This window comes from Salmo trutta, chromosome 35, assembly GCF_901001165.1.
Source record: "Salmo trutta chromosome 35, fSalTru1.1, whole genome shotgun sequence".
Taxonomy (NCBI): Eukaryota; Metazoa; Chordata; class Actinopteri; order Salmoniformes; family Salmonidae; genus Salmo; species Salmo trutta.
This window is the reverse complement of record NC_042991.1, coordinates 38,377,477-38,398,011: the sequence shown is the minus strand read 5'-3', so window position 1 is coordinate 38,398,011 and position 20,535 is coordinate 38,377,477. Positions and strand designations below refer to the sequence as shown.

At 49.7% G+C, this 20,535-nt stretch overlaps 1 protein-coding gene and 2 long non-coding RNA genes across 3 annotated transcripts in view; 1 reads left to right on the top strand and 2 right to left on the bottom strand.

Moving 5' to 3' along the window:
- Positions 1–2,497: 2,497 nt before the first annotated feature.
- LOC115175171 (translation initiation factor eIF-2B subunit delta) overlaps positions 2,498–20,535 on the bottom strand; it is a 35,906-nt gene continuing 17,868 nt past the window's right edge. Inside the window, exons 7-13 of the mRNA XM_029734404.1 lie at positions 14,538–14,652; positions 8,173–8,249; positions 6,505–6,607; positions 6,258–6,385; positions 4,227–4,404; positions 3,597–3,777; positions 2,498–3,288 (exon numbers count right to left, since the gene is read on the bottom strand). Of these exons, the coding sequence (XP_029590264.1) occupies positions 3,083–3,288; positions 3,597–3,777; positions 4,227–4,404; positions 6,258–6,385; positions 6,505–6,607; positions 8,173–8,249; positions 14,538–14,652 (988 nt within the window). The 3' untranslated portion in view covers positions 2,498–3,082. The remainder of the gene's footprint in view (positions 3,289–3,596; positions 3,778–4,226; positions 4,405–6,257; positions 6,386–6,504; positions 6,608–8,172; positions 8,250–14,537; positions 14,653–20,535) is intronic.
- On the bottom strand, positions 4,833–6,157 carry LOC115175172 (uncharacterized). Its single transcript, XR_003871928.1, has 4 exons — positions 5,358–6,157; positions 5,198–5,277; positions 4,997–5,117; positions 4,833–4,916 (listed from the first exon to the last, which is right to left on the bottom strand). It is a non-coding gene; the product is annotated as an uncharacterized LOC115175172 (long non-coding RNA).
- Positions 17,424–18,984, top strand: LOC115175173 (uncharacterized). The gene is made up of 3 exons (XR_003871929.1): positions 17,424–17,453; positions 18,771–18,819; positions 18,962–18,984. It is a non-coding gene; the product is annotated as an uncharacterized LOC115175173 (long non-coding RNA).

Sequence of the window (20,535 nt, the reverse complement as noted above, 5' to 3'; positions counted from 1 at the left end):
GATCCCAGAAATTTTCCTTACGCACCAAAAAAGCTTATTTCTCTCAAATGTTGTGCACACATTTGTTAACATCCTTGTTAGTGAGTATTTCTCCTTTGCCAAGATAATCCATCCACCTGACAGGTGTGGCATATCAAGAAGCTGATTAAACAGCATAATCGTTACACAGGTGCACCTTGTGCTGGGGACAATAAAAGGCCACTCAAATATGCAGTTTTGTCACACAACACAATGCCACAGATGTCTCAACTTTTGAGGGAGCGTGCAATTGGCATGCTGACTGCAGGAATGTCCACCAGAGCTGTTGCCAGAGAATTTAATGATAATTTCTCTACCATAAGCCGCCTCCAACGTCATTTTAGAGAAGATGGCAGTACGTCCAACCGGTCTCACAACCACAGACCATGTATAACCACGCCATCCCAGGACCTCCACATCCGGCTTCTTCGCCTGCGGGATGGTCTGAGACCAGCTACCCGGACAGCTGATGAAACAGGAGTATTTCTGTCTGTATTAAAGCCTTTTTGTGGTGAAAAACTCATTCTGATTGGCTGCGCCCCTCACCTGCCCAGTCCTGTGGAACTCATAGATTAGGGTCTAATTCATACATGTCAACTGACCGATTTCCTTATATGAACTTTGAAATTGTTGCGTTTAAATTTTTATTTAGTATAAACATGATATACTGATAATATATATATATATATATATATATATTTTGATACTGACAACATACACTGAACAAAAATATAAACGCAACATGTAAAGTGCTGTTCCCACTTCCCCACTCTGGTCCCTTACCAGCTTCAGGTCCACTTCCCCACACTCTGGCCCCTTACCAGCTTCAGGTCCACTTCCCCACTCTGGCCCCTTACCAGCTTCAGGTCCACTTCCCCACTCTGGCCCCTTACCAGCTTCAGGCCCCCTTCCCCCACTCTGGCCCCTTACCAGCTTCAGGCCCGTTTTCCCCCACTCTGGCCCCTTACCAGCTTCAGGTCCACTTCCCCCCACTCTGATCCCCTTACCAGCTTCAGGCCCACTTCCCCACTCTGGTCCCTTACCAGCTTCAGGCCCACTTCCCCACTCTGGCCCCTTACCAGCTTCAGGCCCACTTCCCCACTCTGATCCCCTTACCAGCTTCAGGCCCACTTCCCCACTCTGGCCCCTTACCAGCTTCAGGTCCACTTCCCCACTCTGATCCCCTTACCAGCTTCAGGTCCACTTCCCCACTCTGATCCCCTTACCAGCTTCAGGTCCACTTCCCCACTCTGATCCCCTTACCAGCTTCAGGCCCACTTCCCAAACACTCTGGCCCCTTACCAGCTTCAGGTCCACTTCCCAAACACTCTGGCCCCTTACCAGCTTCAGGCCCACTTCCCCACTCTGGCCCCTTACCAGCTTCAGGTCCACTTCCCCACTCTGGCCCCTACCAGCTTCAGGTCCACTTCCCCACTCTGGCCCCTACCAGCTTCAGGTCCACTTCCCCACTCTGGCCCCTTACCAGCTTCAGGTCCACTTCCCCACTCTGATCCCCTTACCAGCTTCAGGCCCACTTCCCCACTCTGGCCCCTTACCAGCTTCAGGCCCCCTTCCCCCACTCTGGCCCCTTACCAGCTTCAGGCCCACTTCCCAAACACTCTGATCCCCTTACCAGCTTCAGGCCCACTTCCCCACTCTGGTCCCTTACCAGCTTCAGGCCCACTTCCCCACTCTGGCCCCTTACCAGCTTCAGGTCCACTTCCCCCCACTCTGGCCCCTTACCAGCTTCAGGCCCACTTCCCCACTCTGGTCCCTTACCAGCTTCAGGCCCACTTCCCCACTCTGGCCCCTACCAGCTTCAGGTCCACTTCCCCACTCTGGCCCCTTACCAGCTTCAGGTCCACTTCCCCACTCTGGCCCCTTACCAGCTTCAGGCCCCCTTCCCCCACTCTGGCCCCTTACCAGCTTCAGGCCCACTTCCCAAACACTCTGATCCCCTTACCAGCTTCAGGCCCACTTCCCCACTCTGGTCCCTTACCAGCTTCAGGCCCACTTCCCCACTCTGGCCCCTTACCAGCTTCAGGCCCACTTCCCCACTCTGGCCCCTTACCAGCTTCAGGTCCACTTCCCCCCACTCTGATCCCCTTACCAGCTTCAGGTCCACTTCCCCACTCTGATCCCCTTACCAGCTTCAGGCCCACTTCCCCACTCTGGCCCCTTACCAGCTTCAGGCCCACTTCCCCACTCTGATCCCCTTACCAGCTTCAGGTCCACTTCCCCACTCTGGCCCCTTACCAGCTTCAGGTCCACTTCCCCCCACTCTGATCCCCTTACCAGCTTCAGGCCCACTTCCCCACTCTGGCCCCTTACCAGCTTCAGGCCCACTTCCCCCCACTCTGATCCCCTACCAGCTTCAGGCCCACTTCCCCCCACTCTGATCCCCTTACCAGCTTCAGGCCCACTTCCCCACTCTGATCCCCTTACCAGCTTCAGGCCTTACCAAAAAACACACAGGAACTCTGTTTAAAAAGCCATTTCAGATGTACATTTATTTAATGCCAAAAGCACAGGTGTGAATGTATTCGCAGAGCAAACTCGCTGTTTGGCACTTCTGTCATCTGACTTGGGCCAGACATCACAGTGGGTGTAGCCTAGCATGTAGAAAGACTGAGGCAGGGAGAGACTGTGTCTAAAGCCCCGTTCCAACATCCACACTGGCATGCTACTAAGAATGAAGCAATTTATCAGGTAGAGTCTATGCATTGTAAGCCGGATGCTAGACTGGACATTGGAACATAGTGCATTACAAAATGCCACCCTATATAAAGCACTACTTTTGACCAGATGACCAGAGACCTATGGGCCCTGGAGCCTTACGGCCCTGGTCAAAAGTAGTGTACTATATAGGGAATAGGGTGCCATAGGGCCCTGTTCTAATGAAGTGCACTATATAGGGAATAGGGTGCCATAGGGCCCTGTTCTAATGTAGTGCACTATATAGGGAATAGGGTGCCATTTGAGACAGCCTATAACTTGCCAGACGAGCACTTCTTCTAGAACACAGTCAGAACATTAGTCTGTATCAGACCTCCCACGTCATCCCCTACTCCCCTCTTTCCAAGTTTTTGACCCGGAGTACAACAGGAACAGAGGTACAGGGGATCATACCCAGGTCTGTGATGACCAGGTCAACAAAATCTGGTGGCGTTACGTCGTAGACCAGATTCAACAGCCCCAGGGAGCTGACATCATGCCAGTTCTCCAGCTGGGTCTTCCCCTTCCGGGTCACCATCAGGTCATCGGGGTCATCTGAGGAAAGAAAGTGATTGGTCGAAGGCGAGGGTTAGTGAAAGTCTTACTGCTAATGCTTACTACAGTTTGTGTCAATGCTGTTTCAATTCTAGTCAGTTTAGAAATAGAATTTAAAATGTGGATAAGTTTGTCTACCGAAGTTAAAAATCACATTTGCACATCCTTATCGGTGTTGACTAGAAGCAGAATGGAAATGACTTGCTTTACATAAACTAGATTACTTCATTATCTCCAGAAAGATAACCCCATACGCTAGCTCTTTACATGTCGTAATAAAGTCAGAGGCCAAATAACTCCCACATTACCAAGTTCGTTTGAGACGAAGGAGTCAGTTTGCACTCTCTCGCAGAACTTGTATGTCTCACAGCAGACCAGAACTGGCACGTTGAAGGCCCTGGCTACCAAAGCTATCTGAGATGTGCCCACGCGAGACATCACGTAGCCATTAGCCAGCAGAGCATGGGCACCCAGGAACACCTTAGATACCTGGGAGAGGGGGAGTTTAATGATTACACATAGACGTTAAATATATTGGAGATTTGTTACAACAAAACAAACAAAAAAAAAGGACAGGGAAGAAAGAGGGTTAAACTGAGAAGTATTGGAGGAAAAAATATAAATCACTGTTTGGATTTTCTACAAGAAGTCAACAACATTTGTGATTAAATCAACTCATGTCTAAAACATCCAAAAGCCTACATTCTAAATTCCACAGTGCAATGACACCTCCGGTCCCCCAAGGCGCGGTCATCTGTTTAGGAATTACCTCTGGTCGTATGGATGAGAGATGAACACTAGGTTACCTCAGGTAGTATGTATGAGAGGGCAGAGATGAGGACTAGGTTACCTCAGGTAGTATGCATGAGAGGGCTGAGATGAGGACTAGGTTACCTCAGGTAGTATGCATGAGAGGGCTGAGATGAGGACTAGGTTACCTCAGGTAGTATGTATGAGAGGGCAGAGATGAGGACGTAGGTGCAGCTGATGCCTCTCTGTACGAGGCGTCTCAGAGCCTCCCTTCCCTCCAGACGAGGCCGGCTGTCCACAACGATCACACGGAACTTCCTGCTCTTATCATATGCCTCGCAAAGGATGTGGTTCACCAGGGACGAGCTACAGAGGGGGAGAAGGGACATGAGATCTCAATAACTGATGCCTTCCTTATTGACACCTAGCCTGGTCTCAGATCAGCTACAGCGGAGGAGAAGGGACATGATCACTACTGGATTGTAAACAGACCCCCACACTCTAGGCACTACAGTAAAGCTGAGAGGATTGGATAGGTTTAACGAGGAGAGAGACAGGACAATTACGTGTTGTAGTGAATTTGGGGGGGTATTCCGACCGGGACCTGAACCCACATCCCTGTGACTGTCAGTCCAACCTTAGCCATTACCCCAAGAGACCGACTGACTCAGTCCAACCTTAGCCATTACACCCAAGAGACCGGCTGACTCAGTCCAACCTTAGTCGGTCTCTTGGTGTAATGGCTAAGCTTGGACTGAGTCAGTCGGTCTCTTGGTGTAATGGCTGACTCAGTCCAACCTTAGCCATTACACCAAGAGACCGACTGACTCAGTCCAACCTTAGCCATTACACCAAGAGACCGACTGACTCAGTCCAACCTTAGTCGGTCTCTTGGTGTAATGGCTAAGCTTGGACTGAGTCAGTCGGTCTCTTGGTGTAATGGCTGACTCAGTCCAACCTTAGCCATTACCCCAAGAGACCGACTGACTCAGTCCAACCTTAGCCATTACCCCAAGAGACCGACTGACTCAGTCCAACCTTAGCCATTACACCCAAGAGACCGGCTGACTCAGTCCAACCTTAGTCGGTCTCTTGGTGTAATGGCTAAGCTTGGACTGAGTCAGTCGGTCTCTTGGTGTAATGGCTGACTCAGTCCAACCTTAGCCATTACACCAAGAGACCGACTGACTCAGTCCAACCTTAGCCATTACACCAAGAGACCGGCTGACTCAGTCCAACCTTAGTCGGTCTCTTGGTGTAATGGCTAAGCTTGGACTGAGTCAGTCGGTCTCTTGGTGTAATGGCTGACTCAGTCCAACCTTAGCCATTACCCCAAGAGACCGACTGACTCAGTCCAACCTTAGCCATTACCCCAAGAGACCGACTGACTCAGTCCAACCTTAGCCATTACCCTGAAGAGACCGACTGACTCAGTCCAACCTTAGCCATTACCCCAAGAGACCGACTGACTCAGTCCAACCTTAGCCATTACCCTGAAGAGACCGACTGACTCAGTCCAACCTTAGCCATTACCCCAAGAGACCGACTGACTCAGTCCAACCTTAGCCATTACCCTGAAGAGACCGACTGACTCAGTCCAACCTTAGCCATTACCCCAAGAGACCGACTGACTCAGTCCAACCTTAGCCATTACCCCAAGAGACCGACTGACTCAGTCCAACCTTAGCCATTACCCCAAGAGACCGACTGACTCAGTCCAACCTTAGCCATTACCCCAAGAGACCGACTGACTCAGTCCAACCTTAGCCATTACCCTGAAGAGACCGACTGACTCAGTCCAACCTTAGCCATTACCCCAAGAGACCGACTGACTCAGTCCAACCTTAGCCATTACCCTGAAGAGACCGACTGACTCAGTCCAACCTTAGCCATTACACCAAGAGACCGACTGACTCAGTCCAACCTTAGCCATTACCCCAAGAGACCGACTGACTCAGTCCAACCTTAGCCATTACACCAAGAGACTCAGGCCTCTTGACTGGAACACGTCTTTCTCAGTTACTTCTTAGTTCCAAATTGACCCCTTACACCCCTCTTGTAGATCTGAGAAGGTAGGAATCAATTCAAGCAATAGGGATGGTTACAGGGAGAGCTTCTCTGTGCTTCATGCAGAGTGGCTGAGTGGTAGTGTGGCCACCTATCCACTTCCATGTTCTGTCAGAGAAAACAGAAGGTTACTGACAGACGTTAGATCTCACCATCCATAAACTAGAATGACGTCTCCGTCACTGATCTTCTCTATGGCGCATTTAGAGATCGCCTTGGCTGCCAGAACTACGTTTTCGTCTATGTAACGGTCTATACACGTCTGCAGTTTGGTCTTCGCCTAGAAAAGAGAGAGAAAATGGTTGTTGCCATAAAAATGGACATGATGAGTTAAAATGTGACCAGAAACTGAAACTGACCTTTTAACACACAGAATTGAAACTGTATTCTGAAACTCACCTCCTCTTCTTTGAACTGACTAGGAATATTGGAGATTTCTTTCTTGATGTACTTGATTGCGTTGCCCATACTCGCTGACAAGGGGCGACATTGATTGAGAAAACTGCAAAAACAAAAACAAAGTAAAATACACAAAATGTTTGGCATGATTTCTTCAATCATCTTCATATTAAATCAGGGTTTGACGTTAACTTTTGTAGCCATTTGTCCACAGGACAAGTATGACAAAAGCTCAAGTCATTTGTCCCCACCCCCCTCCCCCCAAAACAACGGTCTGTAACACCAGTTTTCCATCATTGTATGATGCGAGGAACCACTTTACAAAAACAAAATGCTCGACTATCTTTTTACCACAGAATCAGACAGAAATGTAGGCTACACTCTGTCTTATGGCTTCTCTAAATAGTCAAGCCTGTTTCAAAATACAAACACTGCCCCTTTAAGGCTCTCCTGGAGGATGATTGGCCCCCCTTGGTAGCCTATAAAATATTGCAATATTACAATTACAACCAAATACTTTTTATGTTTTTATAAAATAAATTCCCTCCAGGGATCGATATGAAGGGCATCCCGTTGTCCCGGGGACAATAGAAAAATAAGTCTACGGTTCAAAACAGACTGGAACAATTCTGGGACGACAGATCCACAATTCAAATGAGGCTGATGCAACAGATCAGAACATTTATCTTAAAATGTTGATCAAGTTTTATTACCTCATATTATAAAAGAGGGTTAACTGCCTTGTTCAGGGGCAGAACGACAGATTTTGTACCTTGTCAGCTCGGGGGATTCGATCTTGCAACCTTTCGGTAACTAGTCCAATGCTCCAACCACTAGGCTACGCTGCCGCCCGAAATGGCTTACTAATATGAAATGCTGGTTTCAATGGGATATTAAGTGTTTATAAAAAAAATTCCCTCAACACTTCTATGGTTGTATTTTGGCTAGGCTACTTTGAAACAAGGCAAGCCATGCTTCATAAAATGACATAAAAACATCCATGTTTTAAACAATTAAGTTTACAGTTAAATAGTTTGAAAATGCTGACCGCCTCTGCTCAGATTCAAGGTGGGTGATGTGCGGTGAACATTCTCCGGTCTTGTGTATTTGATCTGAACAAACCGTGCCTCAAGTACGTCGACATCATTTTAAGACATTAATGTTAATTATCCTTCATTATATTTGTCAAACATGACTAGCGTTTAGCCAATATTTATCTAATTAAAAGTCTCATTAAAGTTTGAAACATTTTCTGGCTATTCCCGCATAGGTTGGACATGAGGCTGTAGACAATATGCATATCACCTTTACTTTAACCTATAGGCTTATTTATTTACGTGCATTATATTCTTTTTTTAAAATGTATTTAACCTTTATTTATCTAGGCAAGTCAGTTAAGAATAAATTCTTATTTTCAATGACGACCTAGGAACAGTGGGTTAACTGCCTTGTTCAGAGGCAGAACGACAGATTATTACCTTGTCAGCTCAGGGATTCGATCTTGCAACCTTTCGGTTACTAGTCCAACGCTCTAACCACTACGCTAAATGCCGCATGTACAATATACATCATATATATATATTTTTTTTTTAACTTGTCCTGGACAAGAGAAGGTTAATGTGGAGCCCTGGAGATGATGATTCGAGAAAAGGACTGTAGATTCTGTACCTGATATAGGGCTTGAGCTTGTTGACCAGGTCTCTGGCCAGCTCCTCATTAGGAGGAGTTGTATAGTCCCTAATCACCTGTATGGACGGGACAGAGAGAGGAAGTTACAGTAGTATAGTCCCTAATCACCTGTATGGACGGGACAGAGAGAGGAAGTTACAGTAGTATAGTCCCTAATCACCTGTATGGACGGGACAGAGAGAGGAAGTTACAGTAGTATAGTCCCTAATCACCTGTATGGACGGGACAGAGAGAGGAAGTTACAGTAGTATAGTCCCTAATCACCTGTATGGACTGGACAGAGAGAGGAAGTTACAGTAGTATAGTCCCTAATCACCTGTATGGACGGGACAGAGAGAGGAAGTTACAGTAGTATAGTCCCTAATCACCTGTATGGACGGGACAGAGAGAGGAAGTTACAGTAGTATAGTCCCTAATCACCTGTATGGACGGGACAGAGAGAGGAAGTTACAGTAGTATAGTCCCTAATCACCTGTATGGACGGGACAGAGAGAGGAAGTTACAGTAGTATAGTCCCTAATCACCTGTATGGACGGGACAGAGAGAGGAAGTTACAGTAGTATAGTCCCTAATCACCTGTATGGACGGGACAGAGAGAGGAAGTTACAGTAGTATAGTCCCTAATCACCTGTATGGACGGGACAGAGAGAGGAAGTTACAGTAGTATAGTCCCTAATCACCTGTATGGACGGGACAGAGAGAGGAAGTTACAGTAGTATAGTCCCTAATCACCTGTATGGACGGGACAGAGAGAGGAAGTTACAGTAGTATAGTCCCTAATCACCTGTATGGACGGGACAGAGAGAGGAAGTTACAGTAGTATAGTCCCTAATCACCTGTATGGACGGGACAGAGAGAGGAAGTTACAGTAGTATAGTCCCCAATCACCTGTATGGACGGGACAGAGAGTGGAAGTTACAGTAGTATAGTCCCCAATCACCTGTATGGACGGGACAGAGAGAGGAAGTTACAGTAGTATAGTCCCCAATCACCTGTATGGACGGGACAGAGAGAGGAAGTTACAGTAGTATAGTCCCTAATCACCTGTATGGACGGGACAGAGAGAGGAAGTTACAGTAGTATAGTCCCTAATCACCTGTATGGACGGGACAGAGAGAGGAAGTTACAGTAGTATAGTCCCTAATCACCTGTATGGACGGGACAGAGAGAGGAAGTTACAGTAGTATAGTCCCTAATCACCTGTATGGACGGGACAGAGAGAGGAAGTTACAGTAGTATAGTCCCTAATCACCTGTATGGACGGGACAGAGAGAGGAAGTTACAGTAGTATAGTCCCTAATCACCTGTATGGACGGGACAGAGAGAGGAAGTTACAGTAGTATAGTCCCCAATCACCTGTATGGACGGGACAGAGAGAGGAAGTTACAGTAGTATAGTCCCCAATCACCTGTATGGACGGGACAGAGAGAGGAAGTTACAGTAGTATAGTCCCCAATCACCTGTATGGACGGGACAGAGAGAGGAAGTTACAGTAGTATAGTCCCTAATCACCTGTATGGACGGGACAGAGAGAGGAAGTTACAGTAGTATAGTCCCTAATCACCTGTATGGACGGGACAGAGAGAGGAAGTTACAGTAGTATAGTCCCCAATCACCTGTATGGACGGGACAGAGAGAGGAAGTTACAGTAGTATAGTCCCCAATCACCTGTATGGACGGGACAGAGAGAGGAAGTTACAGTAGTATAGTCCCCAATCACCTGTATGGACGGGACAGAGAGAGGAAGTTACAGTAGTATAGTCCCTAATCACCTGTATGGACGGGACAGAGAGAGGAAGTTACAGTAGTATAGTCCCTAATCACCTGTATGGACGGGACAGAGAGGGGAAGTTACAGTAGTATAGTCCCCAATCACCTGTATGGACGGGACAGAGAGGGGAAGTTACAGTAGTATAGTCCCTAATCACCTGTATGGACGGGACAGAGAGAGGAAGTTACAGTAGTATAGTCCCTAATCACCTGTATGGACGGGACAGAGAGAGGAAGTTACAGTAGTATAGTCCCTAATCACCTGTATGGACGGGACAGAGAGAGGAAGTTACAGTAGTATAGTCCCTAATCACCTGTATGGACGGACAGAGAGAGGAAGTTACAGTAGTATAGTCCCTAATCACCTGTATGGACGGGACAGAGAGAGGAAGTTACAGTAGTATAGTCCCCAATCACCTGTATGGACGGGACAGAGAGAGGAAGTTACAGTAGTATAGTCCCCAATCACCTGTATGGACGGGACAGAGAGAGGAAGTTACAGTAGTATAGTCCCCAATCACCTGTATGGACGGGACAGAGAGAGGAAGTTACAGTAGTATAGTCCCTAATCACCTGTATGGACGGGACAGAGAGAGGAAGTTACAGTAGTATAGTCCCTAATCACCTGTATGGACGGGACAGAGAGAGGAAGTTACAGTAGTATAGTCCCCAATCACCTGTATGGACGGGACAGAGAGAGGAAGTTACAGTAGTATAGTCCCCAATCACCTGTATGGACGGGACAGAGAGAGGAAGTTACAGTAGTATAGTCCCCAATCACCTGTATGGACGGGACAGAGAGAGGAAGTTACAGTAGTATAGTCCCTAATCACCTGTATGGACGGGACAGAGAGAGGAAGTTACAGTAGTATAGTCCCTAATCACCTGTATGGACGGGACAGAGAGGGGAAGTTACAGTAGTATAGTCCCCAATCACCTGTATGGACGGGACAGAGAGGGGAAGTTACAGTAGTATAGTCCCTAATCACCTGTATGGACGGGACAGAGAGAGGAAGTTACAGTAGTATAGTCCCTAATCACCTGTATGGACGGGACAGAGAGAGGAAGTTACAGTAGTATAGTCCCTAATCACCTGTATGGACGGGACAGAGAGGGGAAGTTACAGTAGTATAGTCCCTAATCACCTGTATGGACGGGACAGAGAGAGGAAGTTACAGTAGTATAGTCCCCAATCACCTGTATGGACGGGACAGAGAGAGGAAGTTACAGTAGTATAGTCCCTAATCACCTGTATGGACGGGACAGAGAGGGGAAGTTACAGTAGTATAGTCCCTAATCACCTGTATGGACGGGACAGAGAGGGGAAGTTACAGTAGTATAGTCCCTAATCACCTGTATGGACGGGACAGAGAGGGGAAGTTACAGTAGTATAGTCCCCAATCACCTGTATGGACGGGACAGAGAGGGGAAGTTACAGTAGTATAGTCCCCAATCACCTGTATGGACGGGACAGAGAGGGGAAGTTACAGTAGTATAGTCCCTAATCACCTGTATGGACGGGACAGAGAGGGGAAGTTACAGTAGTATAGTCCCCAATCACCTGTATGGACGGGACAGAGAGAGGAAGTTACAGTAGTATAGTCCCTAATCACCTGTATGGACGGGACAGAGAGGGGAAGTTACAGTAGTATAGTCCCTAATCACCTGTATGGACGGGACAGAGAGGGGAAGTTACAGTAGTATAGTCCCTAATCACCTGTATGGACGGGACAGAGAGGGGAAGTTACAGTAGTATAGTCCCTAATCACCTGTATGGACGGGACAGAGAGGAGAAGTTACAGTAGTATAGTCCCCAATCACCTGTATGGACGGGACAGAGAGAGGAAGTTACAGTAGTATAGTCCCTAATCACCTGTATGGACGGGACAGAGAGGGGAAGTTACAGTAGTATAGTCCCCAATCACCTGTATGGACGGGACAGAGAGAGGAAGTTACAGTAGTATAGTCCCTAATCACCTGTATGGACGGGACAGAGAGGGGAAGTTACAGTAGTATAGTCCCTAATCACCTGTATGGACGGGACAGAGAGGGGAAGTTACAGTAGTATAGTCCCTAATCACCTGTATGGACGGGACAGAGAGAGGAAGTTACAGTAGTATAGTCCCTAATCACCTGTATGGACGGGACAGAGAGAGGAAGTTACAGTAGTATAGTCCCTAATCACCTGTATGGACGGGACAGAGAGAGGAAGTTACAGTAGTATAGTCCCTAATCACCTGTATGGACGGGACAGAGAGGGGAAGTTACAGTAGTATAGTCCCTAATCACCTGTATGGACGGGACAGAGAGGGGAAGTTACAGTAGTATAGTCCCTAATCACCTGTATGGACGGGACAGAGAGAGGAAGTTACAGTAGTATAGTCCCTAATCACCTGTATGGACGGGACAGAGAGAGGAAGTTACAGTAGTATAGTCCCTAATCACCTGTATGGACGGGACAGAGAGGGGAAGTTACAGTAGTATAGTCCCTAATCACCTGTATGGACGGGACAGAGAGGGGAAGTTACAGTAGTATAGTCCCTAATCACCTGTATGGACGGGACAGAGAGGGGAAGTTACAGTAGTATAGTCCCCAATCACCTGTATGGACGGGACAGAGAGGGGAAGTTACAGTAGTATAGTCCCTAATCACCTGTATGGACGGGACAGAGAGGGGAAGTTACAGTAGTATAGTCCCTAATCACCTGTATGGACGGGACAGAGAGGGGAAGTTACAGTAGTATAGTCCCTAATCACCTGTATGGACGGGACAGAGAGGGGAAGTTACAGTAGTATAGTCCCTAATCACCTGTATGGACGGGACAGAGAGGAGAAGTTACAGTAGTATAGTCCCTAATCACCTGTATGGACGGGACAGAGAGGGGAAGTTACAGTAGTATAGTCCCTAATCACCTGTATGGACGGGACAGAGAGGGGAAGTTACAGTAGTATAGTCCCTAATCACCTGTATGGACGGGACAGAGAGGGGAAGTTACAGTAGTATAGTCCCTAATCACCTGTATGGACGGGACAGAGAGAGGAAGTTACAGTAGTATAGTCCCTAATCACCTGTATGGACGGGACAGAGAGAGGAAGTTACAGTAGTATAGTCCCTAATCACCTGTATGGACGAGACAGAGAGAGGAAGTTACAGTAGTATAGTCCCTAATCACCTGTATGGACGGGACAGAGAGAGGAAGTTACAGTAGTATAGTCCCTAATCACCTGTATGGACGGGACAGAGAGGGGAAGTTACAGTAGTATAGTCCCCAATCACCTGTATGGACGGGACAGAGAGAGGAAGTTACAGTAGTATAGTCCCTAATCACCTGTATGGACGGGACAGAGAGAGGAAGTTACATGGATCACGACCAAAGTGGTAAAACAGTGAATTGACTTGTAAGACCATTTAAAATGTCAGTAACCAGCATATAAGAGCAGGCCTGGGGTCAGTAGTACTGTACCTGTTTGGCTACTTCAGATATACAGTCGAGGTGGATTAGAACTAAGAGCAGGCCTGGGGTCAGTAGTACTGTACCTGTTTGGTTACTTCAGATATACAGTCGAGGAAGATTAGAACTAAGAGCAGGCCTGGGGTCAGTAGTACTGTACCTGTTTGGCTACTTCAGATATACAGTCAAGGTGGATTAGAACTAAGAGCAGGCCTGGGGTCAGTAGTACTGTACCTGTTTGGCTACTTCAGATATACAGTCGAGGTGGATTAGAACTAAGAGCAGGCCTGGGGTCAGTAGTACTGTACCTGTTTGGTTACTTCAGATATACAGTCGAGGTGGATTAGAACTAAGAGCAGGCCTGGGGTCAGTAGTACTGTACCTGTTTGGCTACTTCAGATATACAGTCGAGGTGGATTAGAACTAAGAGCAGGCCTGGGGTCAGTAGTACTGTACCTGTTTGGTTACTTCAGATATACAGTCGAGGCGGATTAGAACTAAGAGCAGGCCTGGGGTCAGTAGTACTGTACCTGTTTGGCTACTTCAGATATACAGTCGAGGAAGATTAGAACTAAGAGCAGGCCTGGGGTCAGTAGTACTGTACCTGTGTGGTTACTTCAGATATACAGTCGAGGAAGATTAGAACTAAGAGCAGGCCTGGGGTCAGTAGTACTGTACCTGTTTGGCTACTTCAGATATACAGTCAAGGTGGATTAGAACTAAGAGCAGGCCTGGGGTCAGTAGTACTGTACCTGTTTGGCTACTTCAGATATACAGTCGAGGTGGATTAGAACTAAGAGCAGGCCTGGGGTCAGTAGTACTGTACCTGTTTGGTTACTTCAGATATACAGTCGAGGTGGATTAGAACTAAGAGCAGGCCTGGGGTCAGTAGTACTGTACCTGTTTGGTTACTTCAGATATACAGTCGAGGCGGATTAGAACTAAGAGCAGGCCTGGGGTCAGTAGTACTGTACCTGTTTGGCTACTTCAGATATACAGTCGAGGAAGATTAGAACTAAGAGCAGGCCTGGGGTCAGTAGTACTGTACCTGTGTGGTTACTTCAGATATACAGTCGAGGTGGATTAGAACTAAGAGCAGGCCTGAGGTCAGTAGTACTGTACCTGTTTGAAGGCGTGGAGCAGGGCTACAGAACGAGCGTTGGATCCCACCACGATACCCTGAGAGTACTGCAGACCCAACCGCACAATGGAAGGATGGATCACTGTAGAGGGAATACTGACGGACAGAACAATCACATATACCATCAAAAAGGTACAAGCTATCAGTGTATGTATGTATGTGTGTATGTGTGTGTATGTATGTATGTATGTATGTATGTATGTATGTGTGTGTGTATGTATGTATGTATGTGTGTATGTATGTGTGTATGTATGTGTGTATGTATGTATGTATGTATGTATGTATGTATGTATGTATGTATGTATGTATGTATGTATGTATGTATGTATGTATGTATGTATGTATGTATGTATGTATGTATGTATGTATGTATGTATGTAGGTATGTATGTATGTATGTATGTATGTATGTATGTGGTGTGTGTGTGTGTGTGTGTGTGTGTGTGTGTGTGTGTGTGTGTGTGTGTGTGTGTGTGTATATGTATGTATGTATGTATGTATGTATGTATGTATGTATGTATGTATGTATGTATGTATGTATGTATGTATGTATGTATGTATGTATGTATGTATGTATAAGTGTTAGAAGCAACTATCATCAGTAAATCATCCAAACAGGAACGTTTTGCAACTAAAACAAACTTCTATTTGACAAATTCAGGTAAGTCTAAGAGCAGGCCTCCCCGTTATGCTCAGTTTGCTTCCGTTTAAGAAACGTTTTGCAACAGATTTGCGGATTGAATACACCCCAGAGTTCTCCCTAAGGTATTCTGACGAGGTGGTGCTGATGTAGGCCGAGCTGTGGGGAATAGGGAGGGTCTGGAGGGGGGGGGGGCAGTCAACTTTCCCCTCAGGAAGTTGGAACATTTAGCGTTTTTTTTGGTTGAAAAATCTGTAACTGCCATTTCCTGAAAATGATATCAAACAATGTAGCCAACACAGCAGTCTGGTGTTTGATCATAAATGACTTGGAGGTGGTCTCAACGACACTTTCACAGTTTCTAAGTTAAATTTAGGGGTATTCTAATTAATAGGTGTCTTTATGTGGAAACCAGTACTATGACTACAGGGGCGCAAGCCGGAGTGGAGAGCTAGAGATTTGTCCTCCTCGCCCAAGTCCTCTTGATTGGCTCAGCTTCAACTTCAGATGGTTGAGACAAACACCACAACGTGCCAACTAGAAGCTAGAAGGAGGCAGGTAGGTAGTTACCCGAGTTGCTGGGTGAGGGGGGCTCTGGGTAGGGGCAGGTAGGTAGTTACCTGAGTTGCTGGGTGAGGGGGGGGGGCTCTGGGTAGGGGAAGGTAGGTAGTTACCTGAGTTGTTGGGTGAGGGGGGCTCTGGGTAGGGCAGGTAGGTAGTTACCTGAGTTGCTGGGTGAGGGGGGCTCTGGGTAGGGGCAGGTAGGTAGTTACCTGAGTTTGCTGGGTGAGGGGGGCTCTGGGTAGGGGCAGGTAGGTAGTTACCTGAGTTGCTGGGTGAGGGGGGCTCTGGGTAGGGCAGGTAGGTAGTTACCTGAGTTGCTGGGTGAGGGGGGCTCTGGGTAGGGGCAGGTAGGTAGTTACCTGAGTTGCTGGGTGAGGGGGGCTCTGGGTAGGGGCAGGTAGGTAGTTACCTGAGTTGTTGGGTGAGGGGGGGCTCTGGGTAGGGCAGGTAGGTAGTTACCTGAGTTGCTGGGTGAGGGGGGCTCTGGGTAGGGCAGGTAGGTAGTTAACTGAGTTGCTGGGTGAGGGGGGCTCTGGGTAGGGCAGTAGGTAGTTACCTGAGGTTGCTGGGTGAGGGGGGCTCTGGGTAGGGGCAGTAGGTAGTTACCTGAGTTGCTGGGTGAGGGGGGGGGGCTCTGGGTAGGGGAAGGTAGGTAGTTACCTGAGTTGCTGGGTGAGGGGGGGGGGGGCTCTGGGTAGGGGAAGGTAGGTAGTTACCTGAGTTGTTGGGTGAGGGGGGCTCTGGGTAGGGCAGGTAGGTAGTTACCTGAGTTGCTGGGTGAGGGGGGCTCTGGGTAGGGCAGGTAGGTAGTTACCTGAGTTGCTGGGTGAGGGGGGCTCTGGGTAGGGGCAGGTAGGTAGTTACCTGAGTTGTTGGGTGAGGGGGGCTCTGGGTAGGGCAGGTAGGTAGTTACCTGAGTTGCTGGGTGAGGGGGGCTCTGGGTAGGGCAGGTAGGTAGTTAACTGAGTTGCTGGGTGAGGGGGGCTCTGGGTAGGGGCAGGTAGGTAGTTACCTGAGTTACTGGGTGAGGGGGGCTCTGGGTAGGGGCAGGTAGGTAGTTACCTGAGTTGCTGGGTGAGGGGGGCTCTGGGTAGGGGCAGGTAGGTAGTTACCTGAGTTGCTGGGTGAGGGGGGCTCTGGGTAGGGGAAGGTAGGTAGTTACCTGAGTTGCTGGGCTCTGGGGGCTCTGGGTAGGGCAGGTAGGTAGTTACCTGAGTTGCTGGGTGAGGGGGGTTCTGGGTAGGGGCAGGTAGGTAGTTACCTGAGTTGCTGGGTGAGGGGGGGCTCTGGGTAGGGGCAGGTAGGTAGTTACCTGAGTTGCTGGGTGAGGGGGGCTCTGGGTAGGGCAGGTAGGTAGTTACCTGAGTTGCTGGGTGAGGGGGGCTCTGGGTAGGGCAGGTAGGTAGTTACCTGAGTTGCTGGGTGAGGGGGGCTCTGGGTAGGGGCAGGTAGGTAGTTACCTGAGTTGCTGGGTGAGGGGGGCTCTGGGTAGGGGAAGGTAGGTAGTTACCTGAGTTGCTGGGTGAGGGGGGCTCTGGGTAGGGGCAGGTAGGTAGTTACCTGAGTTGCTGGGTGAGGGGGGCTCTGGGTAGGGGAAGGTAGGTAGTTACCTGAGTTGCTGGGTGAGGGGGGGGCTCTGGGTAGGGGCAGGTAGGTAGTTACCTGAGTTGCTGGGTGAGGGGGGCTCTGGGTAGGTAGTTACCTGAGTTGCTGGGTGAGGGGGGCTCTGGGTAGGGGCAGGTAGGTAGTTACCTGAGTTGCTGGGTGAGGGGGGGGCTCTGGGTAGGGGCAGGTAGGTAGTTACCTGAGTTGCTGGGTGAGGGGGGCTCTGGGTAGGGGCAGGTAGGTAGTTACCTGAGTTGCTGGGTGAGGGGGGGGCTCTGGGTAGGGGCAGGTAGGTAGTTACCTGAGTTGCTGGGTGAGGGGGGCTCTGGGTAGGGGAAGGTAGGTAGTTACCTGAGTTGCTGGGTGAGGGGGGGGGCTCTGGGTAGGGGCAGGTAGGTAGTTACCTGAGTTGCTGGTGAGGGGGGCTCTGGGTAGGTAGTTACCTGAGTTGCTGGGTGAGGGGGGCTCTGGGTAGGGGCAGGTAGGTAGTTACCTGAGTTGCTGGGTGAGGGGGGGGCTCTGGGTAGGGCAGGTAGGTAGTTACCTGAGTTGCTGGGTGAGGGGGGCTCTGGGTAGGGGCAGGTAGGTAGTTACCTGAGTTGCTGGGTGAGGGGGGCTCTGGGTAGGGGAAGGTAGGTAGTTACCTGAGTTGTTGGGTGAGGGGGGCTCTGGGTAGGGCAGGTAGGTAGTTACCTGGGTTGCTGGGTGAGGGGGGCTCTGGGTAGGGCAGGTAGGTAGTTACCTGAGTTACTGGGTGAGGGGGGCTCTGGGTAGGGGCAGGTAGGTAGTTACCTGAGTTACTGGGTGAGGGGGGCTCTGGGTAGGGGAAGGCAGGTAGGTAGTTACCTGAGTTACTGGGTGAGGGGGGCTCTGGGTAGGGCAGGTAGGTAGTTACCTGAGTTGCTGGGTGAGCGGGGCTCTGGGTAGGGGCAGGTAGGTAGTTACCTGAGTTTCTGGGTGAGGGGGGCTCTGGGTAGGTAGTTACCTGAGTTGCTGGGTGAGGGGGGCTCTGGGTAGGGGCAGGTAGGTAGTTACCTGAGTTGTTGGGTGAGGGGGGCTCTGGGTAGGGGAAGGTAGGTAGTTACCTGAGTTGCTGGGTGAGGGGGGGCTCTGGGTAGGGCAGGTAGGTAGTTACCTGAGTTGCTGGGTGAGGGGGGCTCTGGGTAGGGGAAGGTAGGTAGTTACCTGAGTTGCTGGGTGGGCTCTGGGTAGGGGCAGGTAGGTAGTTACCTGAGTTGCTGGGTGAGGGGGGCTCTGGGTAGGGGCAGGTAGGTAGTTACCTGAGTTGCTGGGTGAGGGGGGCTCTGGGTAGGGCAGGTAGGTAGTTACCTGAGTTGCTGGGTGAGGGGGGCTCTGGGTAGGGGAAGGTAGGTAGTTACCTGAGTTGCTGGGTGGGCTCTGGGTAGGGCAGGTAGGTAGTTACCTGAGTTGCTGGGTGAGGGGGCCTCTGGGTAGGTAGTTACCTGAGTTGCTGGGTGAGGGGGGCTCTGGGTAGGGGCAGGTAGGTAGTTACCTGAGTTGCTGGGTGAGGGGGGCTCTGGGTAGGGCAGGTAGGTAGTTACCTGAGTTGCTGGGTGAGGGGGGGGGCTCTGGGTAGGGGAAGGTAGGTAGTTACCTGAGTTGCTGGGTGAGGGGGGCTCTGGGTAGGTAGTTACCTGAGTTGCTGGGTGAGGGGGGCTCTGGGTAGGGGCAGGTAGGTAGTTACCTGAGTTGCTGGGTGAGGGGGGCTCTGGGTAGGGGCAGGTAGGTAGTTACCTGAGTTGCTGGGTGAGGGGGGCTCTGGGTAGGGGCAGGTAGGTAGTTACCTGAGTTGTTGGGTGAGGGGGGCTCTGGGTAGGGGCAGGTAGGTAGTTACCTGAGTTGTTGGGTGAGGGGGGCTCTGGGTAGGGCAGGTAGGTAGTTACCTGAGTTACTGGGTGAGGGGGGCTCTGGGTAGGGGTAGGTAGGTAGTTACCTGAGTTGTTGGGTGAGGGGGGCTCTGGGTAGGGGCAGGTAGGTAGTTACCCGAGTTGCTGGGTGAGGGGGGCTCTGGGTAGGGGCAGGTAGGTAGTTACCAGAGTTGTTGGGTGAGGGGGGTTCTGGGTAGGTAGTTACCTGAGTTGCTTGGTGAGGGGGGCTCTGGGTAGGGGCAGGTAGGTAGTTACCTGAGTTGTTGGGTGAGGGGGGTTCTGGGTAGGTAGTTACCTGAGTTGAAGGTGTGAAGGTGAACGGAAAGGCTGGAGCAACGAACCGCCCTTGCTGTCTCTGCCTTGCCGGTTCCCCTCTTTCCACTGGGATTCTCTGCCTCTAACCCTATTACAGGGGCTGAGTCACTGGCTTACTGGTGTTCTTCCATGCCGTCCATGGGAGGGGTTGAGTGGGTTGAGTCACTGACGTGGTCTTCCTGTCTGGGTTGGCGCCCCCCCCTTGGGTTGTGCCATGGCGGAGATTTTGTGGGCTATACTCGGCCTTGTCTTCGGACGGTAAGTTGGTGGTTGTAGACATCCCTCTAGTGGTGTGGGGGCTGTGCTTTGGCAAAGTGGGTGGGGTTATATCCTGCCTGTTTGGCCCTGTCCGGGGGTATCATCAGATGGGGCCACAGTGTCTTCTGATCCTTCCTGTCTCAGCCTCCAGTATTTATGCTGCAGTAGTTTATGTGCCGGGGGGCTAGGGTCAGTCTGTTTCATCTGGAGTATTCTCTTGTCTTATCCGGTGTCCTGTGTGAATTTAAAAATGCTCTCTCTAATTCTCTCTTTCTCTCTTTCTTTCTTTCTCTCTCTCGGAGGACCTGAGCCCTAGGACCATGCCTCGGGACTACCTGGCATGATGACTCCTTGCTGTCCCCAGTCCACCTGGCCATGCTGCTGCTCCAGTTTCAACTGTTCTGCCTGCGGCCACGGAACCCTGACCTGTTCACCGGACGTGCTTGTTGCACCCTCGACAACTACAATGATTATTATTATTTGACCATGCTGGTCATTTATGAACATTTTAACATCTTGACCATGTTCTGTTATAATATCCACCCGGCACAGCCAGAAGAGGACTGGCCACCCCTCATAGCCTGGTTCCTCTCTAGGTTTCTTCCTAGGTTTTTGGCCTTTCTAGGGAGTTTTTCCTAGGGAGTTTTTCCTAGCCACCGTGCCTTTTTCACATGCATTGCTTGCTGTTTGGGGTTTTAGGCTGGGTTTC